Source organism: Spermophilus citellus (assembly GCF_964194105.1).
Source record: "Spermophilus citellus genome assembly, chromosome: 2".
Classification (NCBI taxonomy): Eukaryota; Metazoa; Chordata; class Mammalia; order Rodentia; family Sciuridae; genus Spermophilus; species Spermophilus citellus.
This window is the reverse complement of record NC_138183.1, coordinates 128125883-128153435: the sequence shown is the minus strand read 5'-3', so window position 1 is coordinate 128153435 and position 27553 is coordinate 128125883. Positions and strand designations below refer to the sequence as shown.

At 47.0% G+C, this 27553-nt stretch overlaps 1 protein-coding gene across 5 annotated transcripts; it reads left to right on the top strand.

Moving 5' to 3' along the window:
* The first annotated feature begins 512 nt into the window (after nt 1-512).
* ADAMTS15 (ADAM metallopeptidase with thrombospondin type 1 motif 15) lies at nt 513-25878 on the top strand. Of its 5 annotated transcripts, none has more exons than XM_081281051.1 (8): nt 513-1940; nt 11972-12104; nt 12593-12760; nt 12999-13282; nt 18899-19076; nt 19972-20153; nt 20256-20431; nt 22332-25878. In XM_081281051.1, the coding sequence occupies exons 1-8, from the start codon at nt 984-986 to the stop codon at nt 23104-23106; spliced, it is 2853 nt and encodes a 950-aa protein (XP_081137177.1). In that variant the 5' UTR covers nt 513-983; the 3' UTR covers nt 23107-25878. The 5 variants fall into 5 exon arrangements, with proteins under 5 accessions (XP_081137177.1, XP_081137179.1, XP_081137181.1 ...); XM_081281053.1 differs by lacking the exon at nt 513-1940 and adding an exon at nt 2026-2403; XM_081281055.1 differs by lacking the exon at nt 513-1940 and adding an exon at nt 3997-4010.
* The last annotated feature ends 1675 nt before the right edge of the window (nt 25879-27553 follow it).

Sequence of the window (27553 nt, the reverse complement as noted above, 5' to 3'; positions counted from 1 at the left end):
ATGACCATGTTTAACAGCTGACTAGAAAATTACCTGAACATTTAGTGGTCTGTACTAGCTATTCAGCACATCACTGCCCCCAGGGCAGACCTTGGGCCTGGGAAGCTCTGGGTTCCACACGGGCTCTCCTTGTTTCTTGGAAGTTGCTCTTCTGACAATAGGATATTTATAGGGGTGTGTGTAGCGGGTAAGGGGATTCTGGGTCTTTGAGGATACTCTGCAATTAAGAAACAACCGGGACTTTGCAACAGAAGGGATGAGGTGGGTCTGGGAGAGAGGTCAGTGGTGTCTTCATTCTTAATTCCTAAACCCAGCTGCCTTGAGGTTTATAAAGGCTAAAATTGGAGGATGCACAGATGTCCACCAGCGACAGAAGTAACTGATGTTACTGGCACGGGGTATAACCTAGGGCAAAATGCGAATCACCAGCACTGGTTTCCCTGGCCAGCCCACGCCTCCGCCTCAGCTAAACGCCACTCCCTCCCCGCCAAATGGCTCTCGGCTCTGGAGGCGGGACCGAGTTCTTCGGTGGCCCCTGGAGGCCCGGGGCTGCGAGCTCTGGGAGGCTGGGAGGGTTGAGAGGGGAGGGGCGCTGACTGGGCAGTCCAGAGAGGAGGGGGCCTTTAATAGGCTCGCCCAGCGCCTGGTTCGCTGCGCTGCGAGTGGCTGCTGTTGCGAGAAGCAGCCCGACACCTCCCGCTAGTTCTCCGCTGCAAATTTTCGTCCTTGCACTTGACAGCGATTGTACTTAAGCTCCCAGGGCGCTCTTTGCTGGAAGGCACAGGTAGGAGGCGCAGGCTGCCGGGTGCACCCTAGCTGTTCTGGGAGGAGTCTCCCTGCCTTGGTTGGCTCTCCTTTCAGGGAGCTCTGGCTGTCCCGAAGCGTTGGTGGTTTTGGTGTGTAGGCTGCAAAGAGACCGTGCAGGCGGCGGGGAAGTCGGGCCGAGCCCCTTTCTAGAGTACGTCTGTGCGCTGCTCGGCGCCATGCTTTTGCTGGGCATCTTAACCTTGGTTTTCGCCGGGCGACCTGCTGGCAGCTCCGAGCCAGAACGGGAGGTGGTCGTTCCCATTCGACTGGACCCGGACATCAACGGCCGCCACTACTACCGGCCGGGCCCCGAGGACTCTGGGGAGCAGGGACTGATTTTTCAGATCACAGCATTTCAGGAGGACTTTTATCTACACCTGACGCCGGACGCTCAGTTTCTGGCTCCCTCGTTCGCCACTGAGTATCTGGGCGTCCCCCTCCAGGGGCTCACCGGCAGCTATCTAGACCTGCGACGCTGCTTCTACTCCGGGAACGTGAACGCCGAACCAGATTCGTTTGCCGCTGTTAGCCTGTGCGGGGGGCTACGTGGAGCCTTCGGCTACCGAGGCGCCGAGTATGTCATTAGCCCGCTGCCCAATGCCAGCGCGCCGGCGGCGCAGCGCAACAGCCAGGGAGCACACCTTCTCCAGCGTCGGGGTGCCCCCGGCGGGCTTTCCGGAGACCCCACCTCTCGCTGTGGGGTGGCCTCGGGCTCGAACCCCGCCATCCTTCGGGCCTTGGATCCTTACAAGCCGCGGTGGACAGGCTTGGGGGAGAGTCACAGCCCGCGCAGGTCCGGGCGCGCCAAGCGCTTCGTGTCTATCCCACGCTACGTGGAGACGCTGGTTGTGGCGGACGAGTCAATGGTCAAGTTCCACGGCGCGGACTTGGAGCATTATCTGCTGACGCTGCTGGCCACCGCGGCGCGACTCTACCGCCATCCCAGCATTCTGAACCCCATCAACATCGTTGTAGTCAAGGTGCTGCTTCTTGGAGACCGTGACACCGGGCCCAAGGTCACCGGCAATGCAGCCCTGACTCTGCGCAACTTCTGCGCCTGGCAGAAGAAGCTGAACAAAGTAAGCGACAAACACCCCGAGTACTGGGATACCGCCATCCTCTTCACCAGGCAGGTGAGTCAATCTGTCACCTCTTTGGAACCAGTTAGCCCTATTCTCTTAGGGTTACCGCCTTTAGCTCTCCAAATCCCCTTTGTGCTGTGCAGTACCCCCAAATTTGAATTCCGTTTATCTCTTCCGACTCCAACTTTGAAACTTCCAGGAAGAGCCCTCTCCTAGGCTCTGCAGAGGTCCTGCTCTGGTGCTTCAGGGCGGTTGGAGGAAAGCCTGCTTTTTCCGAAGGTGTTGGCCTGACGCGACCAATCAGCGTCTCCCGGATCAATCGCTGAGGGGCCGGAACCCAGGAAGTTGCCGCCCCGGAGCCGCAGTTTGTTTTCAAAGCCGATAGGAGGCGCTTTGAGGATGGCGCTGGAGAGGGCGGGAAAGCCCGCCAGTCTTGTATAGGGCATCTAAGTTCTCTCCGACACCACCTCAGAGGGTTCCTTTCCCTGGCTGTAGAACTGGAAGATGATCCAAGGTCAGCGTCTCCTACATTTCTCGCGGGTAACATGTTATCCTCTCTCTGTCCTGGGCCAGGAAAACCTGGATTGGGACGAAGGGCATCACTGGCTTATTTTATGGGTTGCAGAGAAAGGTCTGACTCAAGTAGGTAGTGCCAGGAGCATCCCTCCTTCATTGCTGCTTCTTCCATATCCTTCTCTGCTGGACCTTGTTGAGGGCTTGCAGTTCATTCTGAGCAGGCATTTTAGTAGGGCACTTGTTTGAGGCTGGGAGTGTTTCACTTGGAGTTTCAAGTGGAGTTTCACTTGGAGCTGAGCTGGGAAAATGGCTTATTAGCAGAGGGTGACCCATTTGCCCAGCTGGATGCTGTGGAGCAGAGCAGACAGGATCGCTCAGGTGCTCAGCTTCGGAATTCACTAAAATTCCTAGGATTGCACTTGAGTGCAGAGCTCTAACAGCTTCTGCCTTATTGCAGTGATATGAGCTTAGTTAAGGGACTCCAGCTGTAGGGTTGGAAAGATACTGAGTATTGGGATTAGAAATATGGACCCAGACCAGGAAAGCAGCTCTGCCTTTTTCAGGTCTTTACCTGATATTCTATCTCAAAGAAGCTATGAATCTGTGAACATTTAGATTCATAGGCGTTGACATGTTTGGGCACTGTAAAGTTTTGGGATTATTGAAATTTCTTAAATACAGGAGGCTGGGAGGAAAAGGGCCAACCAAATGACCTGCATCTTCTGATTTTGGGGGCTGGCTGTAACTTGAATCTGTGCCTCGCTCTTGTTTTGTCATTATCATAACCACAGCATTCTGGCGATGGCACAGAATCCTTGGTTACCTCTGGGGCTCTTGCTCTTTACTGTTTCCAAATGGCCACTCAAAGCTGGTCTGGCGCCCACGGGCTGGAGCTGGAGTCTTCCACAGTAACCCATTTGGCAGAGCTAGGCCCTTCCTGGAGATGAACTTCCTACTTTCCCAGCCTTCTTCTCCTCCCACCACCTGGTTTCTCTAGGGAGGTCTTTGGCCTGGAGTCTTGTTTCCTTGTGCTCATTCTTCCAACTGAGGTCTGTTGAGCTGCCACTGCCCAGCCCCTGCAAGTACTGCCTGAGTCATGGGGAAACTGCAAAGGAGATGGCTTCAGCTTCTGCACACAGACCAGTTCTGCAGTCTGATTGTTGGGAGGAAATAAAGCAAAGGCCAAGAACAGGCTATCTTAATGGGGAAAGCATCTGTTGCCCCATCCACTATCCAGGATGCCACTGTGGAGGTCTCTCACAGCCTCTAAATTAATAGACCTCAATCTCCTCTTAGTGATTAAGGCTGACTTTTGGAACCAGCCCCAGGAAGAGAAGTCCTGCTGGGAATCTGGGCCATGCCATCAGAGGAATTGAGCCTTTTGAAGAAGAAGCGATCAAACAGCATGACAGCTTCTGTTTTTCAGTGGTGTGCTAGACCCCCAGGGGGCTATGTTGTCTGTGCATAATGGGTACAAGATGCATGACCACTTGGGTCAGAAGCAGTGATGTGCAACATGTGACTTTTGGGAGCTGTTTTTCCCTTAGGCGTCTAGAGGGCAAAGCCAGAGAGTGGGGAGGCTGTGTTGGCAGGTCCATAATCAAGGTATGTGTGTTATGCTTTGGGTAAACATCTCTCCCCACCTCCTCTCCAGCACAGACTTTAGGGCCTGCTGCATTCTCAGAGTCTTAGCAACTTCTCATTCCTGAGTTCCCCAGGGATAGGTACAGTATTGGATGAGAACATGAGCATACAGCTGCTCTTTCTAGACTAAGGCAGATGTGGTTCCTTCCAGGATACTTAACTATCTGGAAAGGAGAGTACACTGATCATTCGACAAGCATTTTGACAATTTGAGGAGTAAAGACTCAGAGAAAGTTCATGGAGAAAGGGCGCACATCTGATTTTGCAAAGCAGTCAGCTTCCAGGCTCATAACAACGGGATGAGGTCAGCCCAGGACTGGAACGAGGATCTGCCGAGAATTAGAGCCAGAGTCTTTCTCATTTGTTTCTGTGAGGAGAAGTTTCTTTGGCTTCTTGTTACACCCTGCAGCAGGTGCCAGGTATTTACTATTGAGACTTCTCTATCTTTAGGTTCAATTGCTCTGCTATTTTGGTAATCCTTTGTGGTATAATGGTTTCCATTCATTTATTTGTACATTCTCTTAGTACTGATTGAGCATCTGCAAATAGTAGATACTACTCTGGGTTGTGGAGCTACACATATTAATAAGGTGTGGCCTAGAACTCCCAGGAATTAAATGTGTGGCAAGAGGCAGCTAATTACAATAGGGTGTGCTAAGTGCCAGGACAGAGAATGGAGTCTTCCCTGTGGGAAGGTGCATGGGGGGACATTTTCCTATCCATGAGCTAAGGATACTCTTCAAGGGGCTAGACTACAGGAAAAGCAACAGAACTGGGAGGTTGTGGGGATTGGGAGGAAGCTTGTTTTCTACGTTGTAGGATACCCTCTACTCTCTTCTACATCCATTTTACTATAATTTTTGACATTTCCTTTTTTGAGATGATTTCATTTCCATTTAAAATTTAAAAATATTTTTTCTTTTAAAAAATTTTATTGGTATATTAAAATTAAACATATAGTGAGATTTGTTGTTGCATATTTGTACATATACAATATAACCATATAATTTAGCCAATATAATTTCTCAGTATTTCTCCTTTCTCTTCCTTCTCCCCCATTCTCTTTTCTCTATTCTACTGGCTTCTTTTCTTTCTTTTTAAACTGCTGGTTCAATTAAAAAGTCAAGTGAGATTTTCTTCTTAGGTCTTGTTCCCCACCTTCCTTTGAACTTCTCTGTGGTTGTTTGTTTGTCTTTCCCTCCCTTTCTTGGCACTCCCCCCTGTCTTGTCTTGTCACCTTGATTTGGTCATTGGTGCAGTGGCAAGAACTCAGGCTTGGAGTCAGGGAGAGCTTTTTGAATCTCTGCATTTTAACTTCCTAGCAATGGACATTGAATGAGTCAGCTGTTTGAACTTCACTTTCCTTGTCCCTAGAATGAGGCAGATGATGATGACACGCCACCTAACTCATGGGGCTCTTTCGAGGATGAATTACTGAGTAGTCCAGAATAGACACCCAATGATGGCAGCTATTATTATCACTGCTGGTTGCTCAGGATATGTTTCTTGTTGTTGAATTATTACCTTCAGGTCTCTTGCCAGAATGTAATTTTGGGATAGCCCTGATTTAAAGCATTCTGTCTCATTGCCCTTGCAAGTATACACCACACTTATCTGATTGCATATTCCTCTGTGTCTAAACTATGACTGCCAGCATTTGCCAATCTGCTGATTTAAGGCAGGGACCTTTTTATGTTTCTGTAGCCCTTACACAGGTCCCTGTATCTCATGGAGCAGTAAGTGTACATGGAAGAATGGTGTAGGCAAGAGTGCAAGGACCTGCCAATGGTTGTGGGTGCCTAGGTGGTTTGTGTCCCTGCCTGGGGATCATTAATCCAGCTTTCAGACTGTCAGGCTGCAGGGTTGGGAGAAGGAGTCTTTGGTTCTTCTGGCATTTCTTCTTGGCTCCTAGCCATCGGGTTTTGTCTTGGGGAAAGGCAGGGCCCCAGAGAGGAACATGTTGAATCTACCCTGGAGTCAGCAGACAGGGTGCACAGCAGGGATGCGGTCAGTGTGTCAATGCAGATATGGGGCAAGAAGCCAGGAGCTTGCTCAACCAGCACCATAGCAGCAGTGGCAGAGTGCTCTTGCCCTTAATCCTGCTGCTTTTCTCTCTCCAGGACTCCCATGTCTTGTTCCAGTACAAGCTTGAGCTCTGGGGAGGCGCACTATGGGATAGGCAGTCTTTCTGTCTTGAGATTCCTTAGCCCCTTCATTCTTGGGATCAATGCACACCAGAAGAAGCAGGAGTCCTGGCTAGAGCTCAGCCCCTAGGCTATATTGCCCAGATTTCAACCCTCACTGAGCCTCCATCTTCTCTGTCTAAACTGAGACTCCCTGTATACAGAGCTAATTACTTACCTTATCTGTGTCTTTTTTATAAAATGGGACCTAATAATGGCACCTCCCCCTAATGCTATTGTGCAGATTAAATGAGCTAATTCAGGTAAAATGTTTGGAGCACTGCCTAGCATAAAGTAGCAACTCGATAAATGTTAGCCAACATCCTTACATTTGGTAGGTACTCTTTCTTTTATTTTTTAAAAATTTATTTTAATTAGATATATATGACAGCAGAATGCATTTTGATTCCTTGTACACAATTGCAGCACAACTTTCCATTTCTATGGTTGTATACAATGTAGTGTTGCACCATGTGCAGTTATACATGTACCTAGGGTAATGATGTCCATCTCATTCAACAGTCTTTCCTACCCACATCCCCCTTCCCCACCCTATCCTCCATTTTCCCCAGGTCCCCCCCACCCCACATTATGGATCAGCATCCACTTATCAGAGAGAACATTTGGCCTTTGGTTTTTTGGGATTGGCTTACTTCACTTAGGGTAAGTACTTTTTCTTAAAGTGGTACTTTCCAGAGAAAGTTTATTCTTCCTGCAAGCTTTGGCTGCTTCTTCTTACTCATTGAGGTAATTCTTGTTGTTTTATTTACTTCAGGCTCTTGCAATAATACCATTTTGTGCATCTGGAAGGATTTATGTGCCGGTGAAACCTAATCTGCTAATAGAAGCAAATGACCTTCTAGACTATACTATCTTCTTCTTCTTCACCAGGCGGCCTGAGTTACATTGCCCAGGAACTGAATTCCTAGATTTAATTTTTCTAGAAAAGTGAAACCTTTCCAACCTTGGGGATTATAGACAAATGGATCTTGGACTGAACAAGAAAATATAGCAAAAAGTAGCAGAAATTCAGATGTGAAACAAGTTAAAGGGTCACTGTTAATACTAGCAAGGGTTCTTTCACCAGTAATTATGGTATCCTGACAAGTGAAGTATAACTTAGAGCAAATAACCATTGCTAGTTTGGCTTAGGTGTGGATTCAAGACCCCATTCTTCACTTAATAGCTTCGAGGCCCTGGGCCTGTGATATCAACTCTTTAAGACTCAGTTTCTTCATGTGCAAAATGAGAATGTAGTTCTGAAGTTCTGGTGAGTATAATACTTAGATCCTGTAATGTGGCCCTGACTTCTTGTATCCAGCAGGAAGTAGATTACATGGAATGTATATATTTTCTGCCACATTAAAAAAAATTAATGTGCTTGATTTTATAATGTGTCTCTCCATGTCTCTGAAAACTTTGAACATCTCAGATACACATGGGAAACAGTGGATGTGGGAAGGAGGCTTGAAGGGAGTTGGGAGGAGTTGTAGAGGGGGTGTATAGAGAGCAACATTGGTAAATAGGGATTGACCCTGCTGCAAATTGTTATCCTTATTTATTTAAGTTGTGACTCCAATCCTAAATTATTTTATAAGAAGGGACAGTTAGGAAAGAATAGTTTAGGAGGTTTAGGTTTTTGGCCAAGTTGATTCTTGGGTCTTTTGGGAAAGAGCTGACTATAAGAAAAATTATAGGGGCTAGACTGGGAAATGCCTATATCCTATACCCTCCAGGCAGAAGGAACCAGAAGAGTTTCTATTTTTTGGAGACCAGTTCTCTAGCTGAAGAGGCTGAGGCAATTTGAGTGCCTCAGAGTTCATTCCAGAAGGGTGGAGGCATTCATTGCCATAAATGAGGCACAACTGGGCCCCTGTACAAGAGCCTGTGGGCGTTCAAAGAACTAGGGCTGAGCAGTTCTTCATTTCCCCTGACTGGGGAAAGAGGGACAGGCAGATCTTCTGACCCCAACAGTGCATCTTCCCACCATGAAAACACCCATTACTACCTGACAGCTGCTCTCTGCTATGTTCTTACCCAAGGAACTTTTTTGGCCCTTTTCCTGTTACTCTTGTTTGATCCAGCAAAACCCAGATTTCTTGATGGAAAGAACAGGTTGCTCCTGGCTGGGAAGGGCCTACAGCTGCATGTTTTTGCTTCAAAGAGAATCCACCCTCCATGAGAGCGAGGACACTTTGGCTTTAAGGACTTCCTACCAGTGGAGGCAGGCTGCAGGGATGTGTGGACTCTCTCTCTCTGGCCTGCTGTTTCTGAGGAGCAGGATGAGGGGCTAGCACTCTGCTTGCTAGCAGGGACAGGGGCGATTGTCACTTTTCTGTGAGTTAGTGCTATCCACTCTGACATGGGTCAGAAGACAAGAGGCTCTGTATTGTTCTTTCCATTCTAAAAGCACATCATTCTGTGTGTTCCTTTTATAGCCTACCTGGTCAAAAGGGACTTATTACTGTAGGATGGGAGAAGGAGAAGAGGCCTAAGGCACTGACCACTGTGAGTTCTAATGGAAGATTGAACCTTCCTCAGAGTTGGAAACTGAGGCCCTGAGGAGACTTGGCCAAAGTCTACTTAATGATGGAGCTAGGACTGGAATCCAGGCTTCTTGGTTCTTATTCTTGTGCTCTCTGTCTTGCATGAAGCCAGTGGTGAGTGTGCAGTGTGGCCCAGAAGCCACAGATGCACCTGTCATAAACTCTGCTATAGGCTCCAAAGACCACACTAGAATATCCTGAGATGACCACTTTTGCCCAATGGGATCCCATGCTCTAGTATGTGGGGACATATGGCCCTGTTTCTACTCTCTTCCTTCTTCACTGTGCCATGGCATGTGAAGTCTTCATCCTTTCCTTCCTCATTTTTCTTGTTCCCTTCCTTCACAGCTGGTCTGTGATCCTGAACACATTCCATAATCTGCTACTCTGGTAAACTTCTCAAGTTTGACAGTGATTATATTCCAGGAAAAGAACTTTTGGGAGAGTGGATCTTTGAAGAGGGAAGGGGATTAGGAAAGGAAGGGAATTTGAGGTCCACTGTGGGGTTCCTGGAAGTGGAAGAAGTACACTGTGCAAACAAGGGCAGTTGAACAAAGGTAGGGCATGCACGGTGCCCGTCGCTGACTCTGGCACACCCTGGGTTCAGGCTGGTCACCCTCGTGGTGCTTTGGCCAGAAGAACTGTTAACTCATTAGGAGGTGTGACTATCACCTGACGGTGGGAAGCCAAGTTTGACTGCTCAGGTGATAAACTTCTGAGTGCTTTGGATTAAATTTTGCTGATTTTCTGTACTATGACCACTTTTCCTCCCATGCCCTGCTAACTCTGCAGCTGCCCCACCTCCCCCAGGTCAGCATATATATGCACGAGTGCAAGCTGACATGCACATACACACACATACATACACACTCATACAGACACACAGCCCCCAAGAGGAACAAAATTGAGAACCACACTGTGTGTGTGCTCATGTAACCAACCCCCTTGGCTCCCAAAGGAGAATGACACAGCTCTTTCTCCTGAGCTAATGCTAATGCTCGGGAGTGCTGAGCAATTAACTGTGATGTGGTGGAAAGGCTAATGAGTTCCCAGTCATATGGACCTTCAGTGCATTTAAAAAAATGAATTAAATGCGACCTTTTAATTTTATTTCTTTTTTTATTAGTGCATTGTAATTATACACAATAGTGGGATTCATTGTTCCATATTCCTACATGCACACAACATAATTTAGTCAATTTTATTCCTCAGTAATCCCCCCTTTCTTTCCCTTCCTCTCTTTCCCTGGCCCTCTGCCTCTACCCTATTGGTTTCCCTTGTATTTTCATGAGCTTCCCCCTTTTTCCTTTTTAATTTTTCTTTTTAGCTTGTAAATTATAAGAGAAAGCCCATTGACTTCTTGAGTTTGGTTATTTCACTTAACACTCTCAAGTTCCATCCACATCCTGTAAATGACATAAGTTTGTTCTTCTTTATGGCGGAATAGAACTCCATTATATATAAAATGCCACATTTTTCTTATCCATTCATCTGTTGCTGGATACCTAGGCAGATCCAATAATTTGGCTATTGTGACTTGTGCTACTATAAACATGGGTATGCTTTTATCACTGTAGTATGCTGACTTTAATTCTTTAGAATAAATATTGAGGGGTGGAATAGTTGGATCATTTGGTACTTCCATTCCCAGTCTTTTGAGGAACTTCTGTACTCAGTGCATGTTTCTGCTCTGTGACACGAGCCTCTCTGAGCTTCGGTTTCTTGGTCTGTGATAATCAGTCATTATTTCAGTGGAATGTTGTGAGGATTAGACCAGGTCATGCACATAAATTGCATGCATGGTGTCATCAGTTAGTAAATCATGGACATGATTAGCTATGATCACGAGCGTCAGTTCCTACTTTGCCAAAGAGGTATAATAACCTCTTTGCCTCCTGGCACTGTTGTGAGGATTGAATGCATGCTATTTTTCCTTCACATGATAGAATGCCCTACATATTCCAGGCAGCCATGTGATAAAGAGTATGCCCATGTCACTGATTCAATACATGTCTTTTCAAGGGGAACAGAATGGACATGAGGGTCTTACCCTATTTCCAAGTCCTGGGTTCTTAAGGCCTCTAGATTGCATCACTGACCTATAGTGCTCGGTGTGTTCCTTGAGTTATCCACTCCAGGAGTCCCATTTTGCCCTTCAGCATCCCCCTGGAAATACTTCCTACCAGGATGTGCTGCTGGAAGCCCTAGTTTCTTTTTTTCTTTTCTTTTTTTAATAAATTATATTTTTGTTAGTGCATTATAGTTATATATTCTATATATTCTAGTGGGGTTCATTGTGACATATCCATATATGCATATAGCATAATTTGCTCCATTTCATTCCCCAGTACTTCCTCTTTCTCTTCTCTCCTCCCTCCTCCTGATCCCCTTCCTCTACTCTATTGGTCTTTCTTCTGTTTATTTTTTTTAAAGTTGGTACATTATAATTATACATAAAAGTGGGGAAAGCCCTAGTTTCTGCAGCAAGTTAAGCTTCAGTATAAAAAGAGGGAACTTCCTGCTTAGGTGATGATTTATTTGTCTTTTCTTCCCAACAGCCCTTAATCCCATGGTTCCTTTAGCTTTGGTAGACATTCTGTATGTAGGTGGTAGCTCTTTCCCACCTTACCTTGCTTCCTCCCAGTCCAGGGAAGCCAAATCTCTGGCATGAGCAGCTCCTTCACTGGTAACAATTTGAGAATATGAGCTTAATTCATAGTTGTCCAAAGGAGTCACTCAGCAAGGACCAAAGCTGGCTCTGGATGGGGCATGTGGTTGCCTTCCACCCCTACCTGCTTCAGGGAGTCATGACCAGAGCCTCACTTGACCGTGGGAGTTGCAATATTTTTTTTTTCTGGTCTGGAAAGCTATCTCTATATAAAGCAGTGGCCCTTGTAGTTTAATTTTGTACCTCCTAATTTCCTTATGTAGGACCTCCCTGTGGATGTGGTTGAGCACAGTCTTCTCAGTGAGCCACAGAGCTTTCTTCCTGAGGCCTCCTCCCTCAGTCTGGGCTGATTCCATGAATAGCCTACCACTCCTTAGCACGGAGGGCCTGGCTGGAAAGTCTGGGCCTGACTAGCACTGGGGTGGGGTGAGTTGGAATGTCTCATAGGATATGCCCTTTTCCCCCTTCATATCCCTTCTGGCACTGTTAACTTTGGGCTGGTTCTGCTTCTCTTCCACCTGGCAGGACCTGTGTGGGGCCACCACCTGTGACACCCTGGGCATGGCTGATGTGGGCACCATGTGTGATCCCAAGAGAAGTTGCTCCGTCATTGAGGATGATGGGCTTCCGTCAGCCTTCACCACTGCCCATGAGCTGGGTAAGACTGGAAGGGAGGAGAATTACCCCCTGGGACTGTACTGGGTTTGTGTTGGATGCTTTGTGTGGGTGAAGTGGGCAGACATTTGTCTTTGGTCTCATATTCTGAAATCTTAGGGATCCTTTCTTAGGGTTAGCATCTCCTTGGCTGTGGCTTTGTTTCACTTTTTTCTTAGTGTTCCAGTTGGCCAGTTATACAGTCAGAGTACCTCTGCAGAATATCTGACATTTAGGCACTATGAGGAGAATATATTAAAGGCCAGGAGACATGCTTCTGTTCTCAGCAAGCTCACAGCCTGGTAGAGGGGTCAGAAAACAAGAGCCTATGATCTTGAGGACATTTGCAAAACAATTCATTGACAGGTGCAAATGATCAGCCTGAAAACCATTTCACAGGCTTTCTCCTGCCCCCTGCCCTGATTCCTCCCTCAACCTCTCATGCCTATCCTGTGTAGCCCCCTCCTCCTGAACCCTCATTTCATTCCATAGGTCATGTGTTCAATATGCCTCATGACAATGTGAAAGTGTGTGAGGAGGTGTTTGGGAAGCTCCAAGCCAACCACATGATGTCCCCGACCCTCATCCAGATTGACCGTGCCAACCCCTGGTCAGCCTGCAGTGCTGCTATCATTACCGATTTCCTGGACAGTGGCTATGGTAAGCTGAGGTGGCAGAGAGGAGTGGGTGGCTTGGCAAGGATGTCTTTGCTGTCATGTGGTGGTTCTTGCTACCTTTCTGGACTGTCCTCTGTACCCAAGTCATATTGCCCCAAAGAGTTGGGCCCTGATGTGGGTCCATCCCAGTTGCCCCTTGATTCTTTCCTTCCCTACATCTTAGGCCAGCTAAGATCCACTTTCCCCAGCTTGTCCTGATAAATGTCCTTGGCTCTCTGTAGGTGACTGCCTGCTGGACCAGCCCAGCAAGCCCATCTCTCTGCCTGAGGACCTGCCAGGCACCAGCTATACCCTGAGCCAGCAGTGTGAGCTGGCCTTTGGCGTGGGCTCAAAACCCTGTCCATACATGCAGTACTGCAGCAAGCTGTGGTGCACTGGCAAGGCTAAGGGGCAGATGGTGTGCCAGACCCGCCACTTCCCCTGGGCAGATGGTACCAGCTGTGGTGACGGCAAGTTCTGCCTCAAGGGGGCCTGTGTGGAGAGACACAACCTCAACAAATACAGGGTGAGTACTGGAGCTGATGAGTTGGGAACTCCTGAAAGGAGAGGAGGAGGTCTGTGGCCTCTGCTGCCTGGTTTCCACTGGGAAGTTGCCCTGTCACAGATTGGCTGTGTGACCACAGCTGACTCACGTTGCTGCATTGTGTCTCCATTTCTGTCTATGGTTGTAGCCTCTTTTTGACTCTGAGAGTAGAGAAAAAGCTATGGTAGGTCAGAGGACTTGGTGAAGCCTTACAGATACATGGGAAACAGCCTTCGACAGGACTGAGGTCAGCCCTGCGTTCTGTGCCTTGTCCTATGTGGGAGGAGCTCTGGACCCAGAGCTGAGTAGTTGACATTAGGAGTGGCTTACCGCTGGCTCCATACTATATCGAGGGAGCCAGGGACCACACAGATGAACAAGGATTAGAGATGCAATGAAGCAGAGCCCTGGGCAAGCTTCAGTAACTTGACACATCCTGAACTCTGCTTTGGTCTATTTTTTTTTTTTTAGCTGAAATACAATTGAACAAAAGTCCCCCTGCCCTAGATAAATAATAAATAGGACTAGCAATCAAATCAGAACAACAGAACCCTAAAGATTCTCTGAATACAATACAAACTGTATATTCTTTAAGTCTTGAGTTAGTGTAGCAAAGGGATTTGTACTTTTCCTGGCAGGAATAAGAAGTCCATCCTTCTCCCTGATCCTAAACATGACCGTCCCTTACCTACCCTATTCCTAGCTGGAGAAAGACTTGGGATAGGGTTTTATATGAACAGAGGAAATATTTTCACCAAGCACCTGAGATGGATGTGGGAGAGTATTATTTAAAATCTTGTTCTGTAACCTGGGAATATGTATTTAACTAAATCTTTAATAATTTATTAGGCAGCAATGCACTGGCTTCAGGGAACTGTATAAGGTACTGTGCTGGTCAGAAAAAGAAATAAAATGTAGGCCATACACCAGAAAGCTCATAGTCTTGTGAGGAACCTAGAAATGTCATTAGAATACAAACATGGAGAAGCAAGTATTCTGAGTTACAACAGAGGTATAAAAATGTGCTATGGAAGAAGCAGGGGCGAGAGATTAAGCAGAAGGCACTGAAAAAACTTTGAGGAGGAGGCATTTGAAGAGAGCCTTGAGGGTTGAGTATAGTGCCCATTAGGTGGAGGTGCAGCAAGGCAGGGAGTTGGGACTGAGTGAGCTAGTGGGTGGGTAGCTGAGGGTTCAGACTAGAAGATTCTGAGGACAGGTGAGTGATAGCCAGCTCCTTCTCTTGGGAAGAGGAATCTAAAGGAGGAATAGACTAGTCAAGAAGATATTGGACATAGGAAATGTGGTTTGGTAAGCACAATCTTTCCATATGATTTCTGGAATTTTCTATCAGCAAAATCCACTATATCCTCCATGTCATCTCTGAACAGTCCTCTTACTACCTTATTTGATTGAAGCCATCTTCCCAACTCACTTTTTTTTTGTACTTTAACAATTCTTCAATTCCATATGGGCCTATTGTCCATGGATACAACATTATTTCCATCTTTCCGTCACATGCCCTTACCTCCTCTTTATTGAGCTGAGATTCTGTGGTGCATTGTTAAAGTGACTCCTTTAGATACACTCTTGGTTCCCTTATCTCATCCCTCTCTGTCACGCTTACTTGGATTAGCCACCACCTTGGTTGAACCCAACTCACTCACCTACTCAGATGTGCCTGCATAGGTGAATATGGCTGGAAAAAAAATGCACAATTATTCTCACTGGTATCAGCTTAGATTAACAACCTGGAAACTCCCATAATTCTGGCCAGGAGTGATATATTTCATTTCTATAGTTTATGTGCTCTCTCACTCTTTACACTTCCACCCCGTCCGTCCTTCCATCACTAACTTCTTCCTCATTTTTACTTGTACTGGTGTAGTAGTCCATTTCCCATTACTATAATGAAATACCCAAGGCTGGGTAATTTATAATGAGAAGAAGTTTATTAAGTTTACAGTTTTGGAGACTGAAAGTCCAATAACATGATGCAAGTTTTGGTGAGGGACCTCCCTGGTTGCTTCACCTCATGGCACATAGCATTATGGTGGGAGTGCTTGCAAGAGGGAGGGATCACATGGAGATAAGAGAAGCCAGAGTGTGGGAGGTGCAGGCTTACTCTTTCATAACACCTTACTCTCATGGAACTAATTAGGATCCAAAAGAGCTACTTAATTCCTTCTGAAGGCAGTGTCCTCAATGACCTAATTAATTCCCAGTTGTCCTACCCCTCCTTAATACTGCCACTCTGGGGACCAAGATTCCAACACATGAATTAATGGGGGACAAACCACATCTAAACCACAGCAACCAGTGACCTTTCCTCCCCTGTTTTACTGAGGGAGAAGAAGCAATCATGCAATCTGGAGAGAATTTCCAAGGCACCACATCCATTGTCTGACTGCTTTTGTACATACTCCCGTCTTTCCCTACTTCCAGTGGAGGGACTGTCCAAGCTGAACCCAAGGCCAACCTTTGTGCTTTGTACTGTCCCTCTTGCGTACTCAAGGGCATCACTTGTCATTTCCCCGTTCTCTCCTACAGTATCACTTCTTCTGTCTCTTGGGTTGAATCATTCCTATTATGCTACAAACCTTTTTTTTTTTTTCTTTTCCATCTTAAACCACACTTCTTATGACCATTCATCCTCTCCAAATATCACAGTCTGTTTATCTGACTCCCTTGACATCAACTTTCCTTAAAAGAGTTGTATAAATGTGCTTCTTTTTTTTTAAAGAGAGAGAGAGAGAGAGAGAGAGAGAGAGAGAGAATTTTTTTTTTAATATTTATTTTTCAGTTTTCGGCGGATACAACTTCTTTGTTTGTATGTGGTGCTGAGGATCGAACCCGGGCCGCACGCATGCCAGGCGAGCGCGCTACCGCTTGAGCCACATCCCCAGCCCTAAATGTGCTTCTTTACTCCCTGGATTTCTCAGGAATTCACTTCAATCAGGCTTCCACTCCCACCATTCCTCTAAAATAATGCTTGCTTAGGTCACCAAATAGCCATCTGTGTTGTTTACCATCCCTCACTTGCCCTGATTTGATGCAGATTCTGACACGACCCATCACTTTATCCCCTGAGAACCCGGTTTCCACTTATTGTGAGGCAGTCTCTGCTTCTTGTGGGTTCTTCTCTTCCCTTAACTGGCTTTCTCCTCGGTCTCCTTCACTGGCTCTTCCTCATTCTCATTTTCTAAATGTTGGAGTGCTCCAGGGCTCAGGCTTCACCTTCTTCACTGTACACACTCAGTTTCTTAAGTGATTAATTGAGGCTGTGGCTTTAAATACCATTCACAGATTGGAGACTCCTATATTTGTATCTCTAGCACATGTCTCTCTCCCAAGCCACAGACTTGTATAACTGAATCATGACATCTCCATTTGAATACCAGATAAGCATCTTGAACATAGCATCTGTAAAACTGAGCTCCTGATCATATCCCCTAAACCTGCTTTGTCAGCTCCACGTAAACCCTTTTTCTCCTGCATCCTTCACATTCTGTATCTCAGAAATTTCTATTGACCCTGTCTTTGAAAGAGATCTAGAATCCTATTTCTCACTGCTTTCCCTGCTACCACCCTGGTCTAAGCCATCAATTCTTCTTGCCTGGATTATAGCAATCACTCCCCAACTGGTCTCTCTGCTTTTGATCTTACTCCTTAGAGACCACCCCCAACATGTGCCCAGAGGGATCCATTAAAAATGTGAGTTAGGTTATGCCATTTCTCTTCTTGAAAGCCTCAGGGTTTCCATACCTGACTCAGAATGGCCATGCATTTCTGCCTTCATCTCCGGCTTCTCTTCTCTTGATTTCTCTGCTCCAGGCACATCTTTCCTCAAGGCCTTTGCATTGTTTCCTTTGCCTGAAATATATGCATGGCTCATGCCTGTATTTCCCTTAAATTTCTATGAGTGAGGCTTCCCTGACTCCTCATAATAAAGAGCAGCCCACCTTGCCAGGGTCCTCCCCATCATTCTCACCCCAACCCACACCTGCTTTTAACCCTATCCAACAGTCTACATGTACTGGCTTATTTTTATTATCTGTGTTTCCTTAACTAGGATGTGATGACCTGGAGGATTGGGACTTCCTGTGCATGGTGTCAGGCATATAGTAGGAACACAGCAAATATTTGGACAATGAATGAATGAATGGTGCATGATAGGAGTACAATACATGTTTTTGTACAAGTGGGTGGGAAGAAATGACACCAGATAAAAACAAAGAGCATTGGCTCAGAAGTTGCAGGAACAGTGTTAAGTATTGAAGAAAAAGTGGAGAGAATAAAGTCTAGGCTCATATTATTAATTCTTCAGATGGTCATTGCTCACTTTTGAGGGAGCAACTTCTGTGGTGTGATGGGGGAGAAAACCATAAAGTAAAGCTCTGAGGAGTGAAGATGGGAAAGGAAAAGAGGTGAATGACTTTCTCAGGAAGTGAAAGGAGGGAATTTGAGTGGAGCATTAGTTTGAGAGAAAGCAGGAGTACAAGAAAGTATATTATCTTTTTTTTTTTTTTAAAAAAAAACAGACATATTAAAACAATGAGCCAATAACTATCTGAGAGGAGGATAGTCCAATAAATATACTGAATATGTACATAAGTTAAAGTACTCATGTCTTATGGAAGCAATTCTGATTGGGCCCATGTGAGTTAGTTACCTTATGGATGAACTGTGGCAGTTTTAATACCGGGATGTACAACTGGGCTGCTGCCTTTACTGCCCAACAAAGGTGTGTTCAGGGGTGAAAATTCATTTTACTATCATCCTAAGAAAAACAGAATGAAGATTATATACATTTTCTATCCTCTCTACCCTGCTAAACAAACAAACAAACAAACAAATAAAGCCCAATGCATAATTCACTCCAAAGCCAAATAGAGTTTTAGAATTGCTTAATAGTGTCTTATCTACATGTCCTTTAAATGTAAATATTAGCATCACTGATACTGAGGCTTTCTCAAATGCAGCTCCTGATTGAGGTTGAGATCAATTTGGTTTGGCAAAGAGTCTGAACATTTATGAATAAAAATATTTAAGTATCTATGACAACGTTGTATATTGGCAAGGCTGTTAGCTGGAACTGCTGAGATTCTTGTAAATACACTAACAACAGACAAGGGGAAACTTTGAACTCTTGCATGGAGGCAGGACCAGTGCTAGGAATTTTTATACCTGTCACCTCCTTTAAATCTTCTGTCAGACCTCAGACCCAAGTATTTTTTTATTGGCTCCATTTTTGCAGGTAAAGCATGTACAACCTAAGGATATTTGGCCAGTGGTTCAAGCCCGCTATGTGGTGAGAGCAGAGGTGATGATAAAACTTGTCTGCCTCACTCCGTGGCCCAAGGATGTCTCATAACTGGGAGCCGCTGGTGTTTGCTAATTAATCAGTTGAAGTGTTATGTGGGTGCTATGCATACAGATCATGTGCATATTGTTTTTTTTTTTCTCATGGTATAAAGTGAATTTCAGTTCAGTGGGGCCAGATGGGATCTTGAGGATTACACTGGTGGGCTTTTCTGTAGGCTAAAGGGCTGCGTGTGGCACCTGGACCTCCGCAAGAGTATAAGTGGCTTTTCCTCGCAGGTGGATGGCTCCTGGGCCAAATGGGAATCATATGGATCGTGCTCACGCACTTGTGGTGGGGGTGTGCAGCTGGCTCGGAGGCAGTGCAGCAACCCCACCCCTGCCAACGGGGGCAAGTACTGCGAAGGAGTGAGGGTGAAATACCGATCCTGCAATCTGCAGCCCTGTCCCAGCTCAGGTGAGGGGGAAGCAACAGTGTTCTGCTTCGACTGGGAGGCTAAATGGCTCAAGAGAATGAGGCACTAGATGTCTTCTTAATTAAGTACCGACAAGACTCTCTTTCAAGTAGGAATTCGGGGCCCATGAACTTGGTGGGAAAAAATTGCATCTCTATTTTTACTGAAGTTTCTATCTAAAACTTAGTGTTCCCTTCAATTATAAATTGAGTATTTCTTTTTCTTTTCTTTTTTAACTGTTTCATTTAAATTCTGATATTTCCTTCACTTAGGCAACAAATTGAAACAGTAATAGAAATACCTGTGACTTTGTCACCAATAGAAATCATTGCTATTTTAATATGATATTTCAGTTGAAGAATTCTCAAAATGCCATTTATGCTTATCCATCCCCACTTTAAAATTATAGCAGTTATTAGATTCATTATTGAATCATATTATTTAATGCATTATCAAAGAAGCATACATATCACAAATATGTTTCAAAATATGCTGATAGTTGTATATTATTATAATTGGTGTTCTTGGTAAATTTATATAATTTATGCACTTAATGACATTATTGTGAAGATAGTTTCAATACACTATTGAAGGCTTTCATAATCCAAAAAAATTTAAGATACCTGTTATAAAGGGAGTTCAAGGCAAGATTGCTGGAGAGGGTGGCACATTCCTTTGAGGATGCATTGTTATCCGTGCCCTGTATCTTTTGGACCCATCCTGCTTTTGTCCTTTGAGTTGGGGAGGCTGTGGCTCTAGTGATGAGCATCACACTCTTGAGGGTAGGAAAGGGCTGTTTAGATTCTTGATGCTAGCCATCCCAGGGAGGGATATTCTCTTTTACACTTCCCGTGGTGCTTCCCTGAAAATTCCTGCATGTGATTTCTCCCTCTCCAGCCTCTGGCAAGAGCTTCCGGGAAGAGCAATGTGAGGCTTTCAATGGCTACAACCACAGCACCAACCGGCTCACCCTGGCCATTGCATGGGTGCCCAAATACTCAGGCGTGTCTCCCAGGGACAAGTGCAAACTCATCTGCCGAGCAAATGGCACTGGCTACTTCTATGTGCTGGCACCCAAGGTGAGCAAGATGGGGTGGGAGACAGAGCAGGGATTAGGCTTTGGGGGAACATTAGGCTGAGCTGTCCCTCTTCCTCTTCTTTCCCTTCTGGGGATGCTGCAGGTGGTGGATGGCACGCTGTGTTCTCCTGACTCCACCTCAGTCTGTGTCCAAGGCAAGTGCATCAAGGCTGGCTGTGATGGGAACCTGGGCTCCAAGAAGAAGTTTGACAAATGTGGAGTGTGTGGGGGAGACAACAAAAGTTGCAAGAGAGTGACAGGAATCTTCACCAAGCCCATGTGAGTTCTGGGTCCTGGAAGATGTATCCAGGGAGCAAGTTGGGAGGAGGATGAGTGGAATTCTCCCAGTCACTGGAAGCTTGGTTTAGGTTGGGGTGAATATTAGATTCTGGCCATACTCTTACTGTGGAGGCCACTCATTCTCTTCTAGGGCTGACAATCATCTGATCCATCCATCCATCCATCCATCCATCCATCCACCTACCCATCCATCCATCCATCCATCCATCCATCCATCCATCCATCCATCCATTAATCCATCCATTTATTTAGCAAAGGAAGATGAATCTTCAGGAACACACCACAGCAGATGATATTTAAGGAAATGTCAGTTTTGTTAGGTTCTGTCTAGCATTCTATGATCTGCATTCTAATCTCATTTCTCCATTTTCTGCCTGATCTTAGACAAGTGACTCCATCTCCAGAGTTCTAGATGTTCTTATTTGTAAAGTGGATATAATACTAATGTACTTCACATGAGCTCTTGTGAGGAGTAAGGGAGTTAGTCCAAATAAAATGGTTAGTGTAGTACCTGGTGTAGAATAAATGCTCAATACATGTTCAAAAAGATAATAAGGTGACAGCGCGTGACAGCTGCTACCCTCTCCCTGAGCCTGAGTCCCAGGCCCTGGTGGTCAGATGAGGGAGAGAATGGCAATAAATTGCCAAGGGACAGTGAACAAGAGGCTGGGACTGAAGGGACCTCTACTTCCTAGGAAAAGTGCACTAGGATCTGCTGAAGAATCATCTCTGGGCCTCTTCTAGTCCCAACTCTAGTGTCTGTAGCTCCCCAGCCTTCTGAGGTCAAACACATTCTCTTTTCTCCTTTCATTCCCATTTCTCCAAGGTCCTGACCCATGTTCTGGAAGAACAGGACACTTGAGATCTCAGTTTAGAGTAGGGAGTATAAATGCCCTTGAAAACTTGGGAGGCCAAGTACTGATGATGGAGAGATGAGATGGCTGTCCTGGAGTCTGATTGGACCCTCTGGACATGACGTCTTCTGCTGAGTTTCTAGGTGGGAGATGACAGGGAGGGTACCGAGCCCCTTCTCTGGAGCTCTGGTGCTGCAGGTGGAGGTGATCCAGGCTGTCCTTCACAGGGACCTGCAGTGGGGCCACATGGGGAGTTAGAGGTACTTTGGTTAAATGACAAGTGTTCTTTCACAGATGATTGGAGCTGGAAGGAGCTGTAGAAATCATCTAGCTTAACCCACTTATTATATAGATGTGAATATCAGGACATTGAGGAACTGTTTAAAGTTACCAGGGAATTGGTATCTGAGCCAGCTGGATTTCCATACCCAAGTCCAAGGCCAGTACAGTCTCACTGCATTGAGCTCCCAGCCTTGGACTTGAGAACCACAGATTTATTTCCTTTTTCCCCCTCCTCATTATCACAGATGATACCTATGGGGTTCTCACTGTGCCACACACTGTGTGACATGCTTCACATGCTGTGGCTTCTTTATTCCTCCTTACAGTTGAATGAAGTATGTGAGATTATGAACTCCATTTTACTGGTGAGGACACAGAGGTTTAGACAAGCTGAGAAAAACTTATTCAAGACAAATAGCAAAGCAAAGGATGAGGTTCTCTCTACCTCTACAACTTCTGGTTTCACTCCCACTCTAGATAAATTTACTGAAGAAAAACGATCATGAGGCTCTATGGGCAGCTGTTAAGTTTCAGATAATCAAGAAATCTGTGTACCACCTTTTAACTTGGTGTGTTTCCATCATGACCTAGATGGTGCTTGAGCAGCCTCACCTTTGCAATCTGCTACCATCTTTGTGACCTGCTCTGGGGTTTGTGAATGGTGATCAATTATGACTTTAAAGGGGTATGAGGTCCTTAGGTCCAGGCATCTGTCTAATGCACAATCCCCCTATTTACCCTAGGCATGGCTACAATTTTGTAGTGGCCATCCCTGCAGGTGCTTCAAGCATTGACATCCGTCAGCGTGGTTACAAGGGGTTGATTGGGGATGACAACTACCTGGCCCTGAAGAATAGCCAAGGCAAGTACCTGCTCAATGGGAACTTTGTGGTATCGGCTGTGGAGCGGGACCTGGTGGTGAAGGGCAGCCTGTTGCGGTACAGTGGCACGGGCACTGCGGTGGAGAGCCTGCAGGCTTCCCGGCCTATCCTGGAGCCCCTGACTGTGGAGGTCCTCTCTGTGGGGAAGATGACACCACCTCGAGTGCGCTACTCCTTCTATCTGCCCAAAGAACCTCGGGAAGACAAGTCTTCCCACTCCAAGGACCCCCAGAGCCCTTCGGTGCTACACAACAGCGTCCTTAGCCTTTCCAATCAAGTGGAGCAGCCAGAAGATCGGTCCCTGGCACGGTGGGTGGCAGGCAGCTGGGGAGCTTGCTCTGTGAGCTGTGGAAGTGGCCTGCAGAAGCGGGCTGTGGACTGTCGGAGCTCCCCAGGGCAGCGTGGGGCGTCTGCCTGTGATGCAGCCCATCGGCCAGTGGAGACACGAGCCTGTGGGGAGCCTTGCCCAACCTGGGAGCTTGGGACTTGGTCACCCTGTTCCAAGAGCTGTGGGAATGGATTTAAGAGACGTCCACTCAAGTGTGTGGGCCATGGAGGCCAGTTGCTGGCCCGGGACCAGTGCAATCTGCGACGCAAGCCCCAGGAACTGGATTTGTGCATCTTGAGGCCCTGCTGAGAGACTGTTCCTTTCTCCCCTCCATTCTCTGCCCCACTGTGGTGCTGGTGTTCTGGCTGGCTGGAGTAGAGGACGGCAGCCAGGGACCTGTGCCAAGATGTCACTCGCATCCAGGACAAGGACCATGGGTTGGGGTGAGCGGTCCCCTCCTCCCTGGACTGGGCAGGGGGAAGCCAACTAATGCACAGTCTACCTCATGTTCCGCTCCTCGGGGACCTGGTTGCTGGGAGAGGCTGTGGGGTGTAGGTACTGGGCAGAAGGTGCTGAGGCCCAGTTTCCAAGGGACCTGGAGGATGGGCACCTCCCAGGCAGAACTTCAGGGACCTTGGCCCCCATAAGGGAGGCCACAGGCTGCTGGAAGAGCCATGGCCCAGCAGCTTGGCACCCTCAGGTTGCCCCAGGGACTCTGAGCCGTCTCTGAAAAAGGCAGGGTTTTCACGGTGCTTATGGCCCTTTTTCCTTTTCTAACTGACATGGACTGAACAATAAACACTGCCTGGGTTGGGTGGTAGTTGAAGGGAGAGTGAGATCAGGAATAACTGGAGCCTGAGCCCCTGCATTTGAAAAGAGACAGATGTATATAGGGAGTCTAGAGGTTTCTTAAATCTTCGTTTTGGCCCTCCCTGAAAGAGTCAGCCTCGTCTCCCCCAGATGTCCAGGGCATTGGACTAACAGAAGGGCTGCCACTAAGGTGCCCTCTAAGACTCTGCAGGCAGAGGGAGGAAGTCCACAGGAAGCCTGCCAAAATGTCAAGAGGAAAGTGACCATTGCAAAAAGAGGCTGACATTTTAAAGGGGTGATAGATTCTGTAACTGAAGTAGGGAATGTGAGGAGAGATCTAGAGGGTTTTACTGTCATTGGAGCCGAGGTGGGTGAGTGCTGAGCGCTGGCCTGGCTTTGGGGGGGATATTACCTTAGAATGGTGAAGGAGGCTCCAGGTCTAATGAGTTTTTCCTAATGAGGTGGATATATAATATGGTTGAGGCTATAGTTCTACATTGGTCCAGAACCTACAAAGTGACCACAGTTCTTTGCCCACTGAGCAACTAGTGGGACATGACCAGGAGGGCCAGGGCCTGAACATTCACATGCCTGGCAAGTTACTCTTCTTCCTGATAGTGCCTGCTGTCTGCCATGGGCACATTATGTTGCATCTCCAGGCCTTTGCCTCTCCAGTTGGGAAATGGGATTCATTGTTTGCTACCTCAGATTATGCTCTCTGGGAACCCACCCCGTCTCTCCCCAGGGACAGAGGTGATTGGTGCTCCCACCACACCCAGCTGTCATCTTTACAGACTGACCTGCCCAGTCACAAAGATGAATGCGTGATGAGTGGCCACCTGCTGGGCTTCCAGATAGGAAGACCAGGGTGGTGGTGGTGTCTCTCTCTTTAAATTCCTTGGGAGCTGGTTTTAGGAGACGCCAAGAATCCATGAGACCCAGGGGCCCTTGGCAGTCACTAGTGGGAACTGCTAGAGACCTGTCTTATAGATGTGTCAGAGGTGTAAAAACCAAGGCGTTTTTCTATAGCTCCATGTGGGAAGATATTTTGAGGTTAGAGATCTTTTGGCTAAGCAGAAGCCTCAGTGAGAAAAGGGGGTAGACATTCTGCTTTGGAATATAGGTAATTAGTCTAGGTCCTCAGTGGAGAACTTCATGTGGTAAGATCAAAACTTGCATCTTCTTGGGGAGACAGGTTCAGTTCTTTTATGTGGTGTTCCCAAATAGTCAAAAATCCATAAACCAACCAGCTGACCAGCCTAACCTTGATGATGGTCTAATCCTGTCCCAGGTTGGAGACGTTGCATAGAACTCCTGCAGGGGGTGGAAGGCATGCAGCTCTCTGAGGGGGGAGGACGGAGCGAGGAGGAATCCCCGTCCTTGTACCCGTGAGCACTGTGAAGTTGCAGAGGCAAAAGGTCCTCCGGGGCTCTAGGGCCTAGTCAGAAGGGAGCTTTGCCAGCTGACGACAGCGCTGCACCCTGTGCTTAGGGCATTCTCTCTATTGTGAGGAGAGGGTGGTCAGGGGGCTGTGCAGAAAGAGGGTGGGTGGGAAGGGAGGTGCTATCACGGGGGAGACTGCCCCTTTGCAGAGCAGTGTTTGCTGTTAGCTGTTTTACAAGTCATTTCAAGGATGGAGAACCACTCTTGTTCCTGACGCAAGCCAGCTCTCCATGCTCTTTTCTGTCATGGTGTCTGTTTGTTTGTTTTTTTCTTTCTTTTCTTTTTCCAAAGAAGTATGACCAAGACAACTTGGGGAATTTGTTTTGTCTTTGAACACTTCCTCACTCCAACCATGTTCTCCAGGGCTGAGTAGAGCTGAGACTCAAGCATTAGGTTTCTGGTGATGGAATCAAACATTAGGGTGCTTTCTCATGCCTGTGGAAGAAGAGGAACATTCTGGGGGCTCCAGCAACTTCCTTAGTGGGACTTTGGGCTCAGGATTCCCTAGCTTACATTGCCCATCATGTGCACTGATTGGACGAGTTTGAACCAAACACCCTTTTCTGGACCTTGTCATTCTAGAGAGGGGGGCTGGAAGGAGCTGAGGACAGTTTGAGGGTCCTGGGTGCCCCAAGCCTGGGAGTCAGCTCCTGAAGACACTAAATACTGTCACTGATAGAGCCCCCACCGTGCTGGGTTCTTTTGCATTCCTTGTACTGAGGAAGGATGGGAGAACCTGGGTACTGGCTGGGCATGTATACTGTGTATACAAGAGAGCTGGCTGCTGAGGTGACAACAGCCTGCTCCTAATAAAGTCATAGTATTTAAAACCCGTGTCCTGCCTCTCTGACTGCATCTCATTCATGAGCTGACTCCTTGTGTTTATGGAACACACACCTGTGCCAGCCATGGAGACAACAATGACTGTGACAGGCACAATCCTGGTCCTGTGCTGGTAAGCTGGATGTGGGAGCTCACATCAAAAGCAAAGAGACAGAATCACGAGAGACTGTGGTAAGTAGGAAGAAGAATCCAGCAGAGGCTAAGAAAGAGAATCTGGCCTGGCTGTTTGTAGACAGGTGGTAGAGTGACCAGAGCCCCTTAAGAGACTGGGACAGTGAACCTGAGGCTGAAGGGTGAGTCAGAAACTCGGTTAAAAGGGTGTAGCAGCCTTTCAGCGGAGGTGCAGTGGGCCCAGGCTGGGGACTTTAGAGAGGGCACTGTGGCTGTCCTTGGTGAGGGGGACAGGCATGAGGACAAGCCAGAGGGGGCCCATTATGCAAGAATTCTAGTTGCCTGCCTGAGGCGAAAACCCCAAGTTTCCTGAAGGAAAGCATTCTATTTGGAGAATAATCACCCCTTTCTGGGCTGGCAATTTTAGTGAATACATGGGCATGGGAGAGATGAGACTTGTTTTCAAAGGTACTCCAGAAACTTGTGTTGGTCCCATATCCGAGCTCCTCATTTCCCACCTGCAAAGTAAGAAAGGTAGATTCAGGGGTCTGTCCAGTGGTTTGGTACACTTATGGTTTGGAACTTGGCAGCTGATGATCTGGTTTCAGAACCCTTTCAAAAGTTTTCTCCCTTTGGCTTTCTGGCAGAGCAAGGCCATGGTGAATGACTTTCTCATGAGCTGGGATAGACACTGCTGGAGGCATGTGTGTGAGGAAAACAGAGAGGGGGCCTTGGGCAAACTTCACTTGATAGACGTTTCTAGAAAAGAAGGAACCAGCCAGAAGAGCTTGCATGACCCTATGAACTAGCTGGAGGCCTGGAAGGGACCTGGAGGGGTTCAGGAAGATACCTAAACTGAATCCCAGCGATAAGATCTTTGTGACATTGCCCCAATGTGGTCACATTCCTGGGGCACTTATTTTTGTTGTCCTTCTGGTTTCCATTGTAGCAATTGCCTCTCAAACCTTTCTAATTAAAAGTTCCTTTGGACTCTTGGACTGGTTTGGGGGTCAGCAAATAAAAGAGGAAGCAGAGGAGGTGAGGTTCCACCTGGCAGCCTAGCCCCAAGGCTCAGGAGAAGGTGATGAGTATATTACCTTCCACCAAAGCTGCTGTCTGGAGCACACAAACCTGCCTGTACTTAATTTTAAACTTTCTGGAGGGAGAAGGGGCAGTTTTCTAACTCCCCTGGCCTTTGAAAAGAGGCAGGAACAATTTGCTTTGTAATCCATTCTCAGGAGAGGAATGCATACTTGCTCTAGTAGAGAAAAAAACCTTGATAATTGCAAAAAGGTCTTGACTCCCTGGGTGGGGCTCAGCCTGCCTGGCGAGACCTAGCTGCCCCCCAGCAGGCTGAGCTGGCACTGCTAAGAGTAGTGTGTGTGACCCCAGAGTCTTTCAGTTGCTCCTTGGCTTGTGCCCAATCCTCATTGGGTGAGTCAGCCCCGAAGCCTGCAATCCCAGCAACAAATCCCACAAGAGCAAATCATCTCCCTTCAGGCTTTTCAGATGCCACCATGTCACCCCCACCTGCTCCAGCTCACAGCAG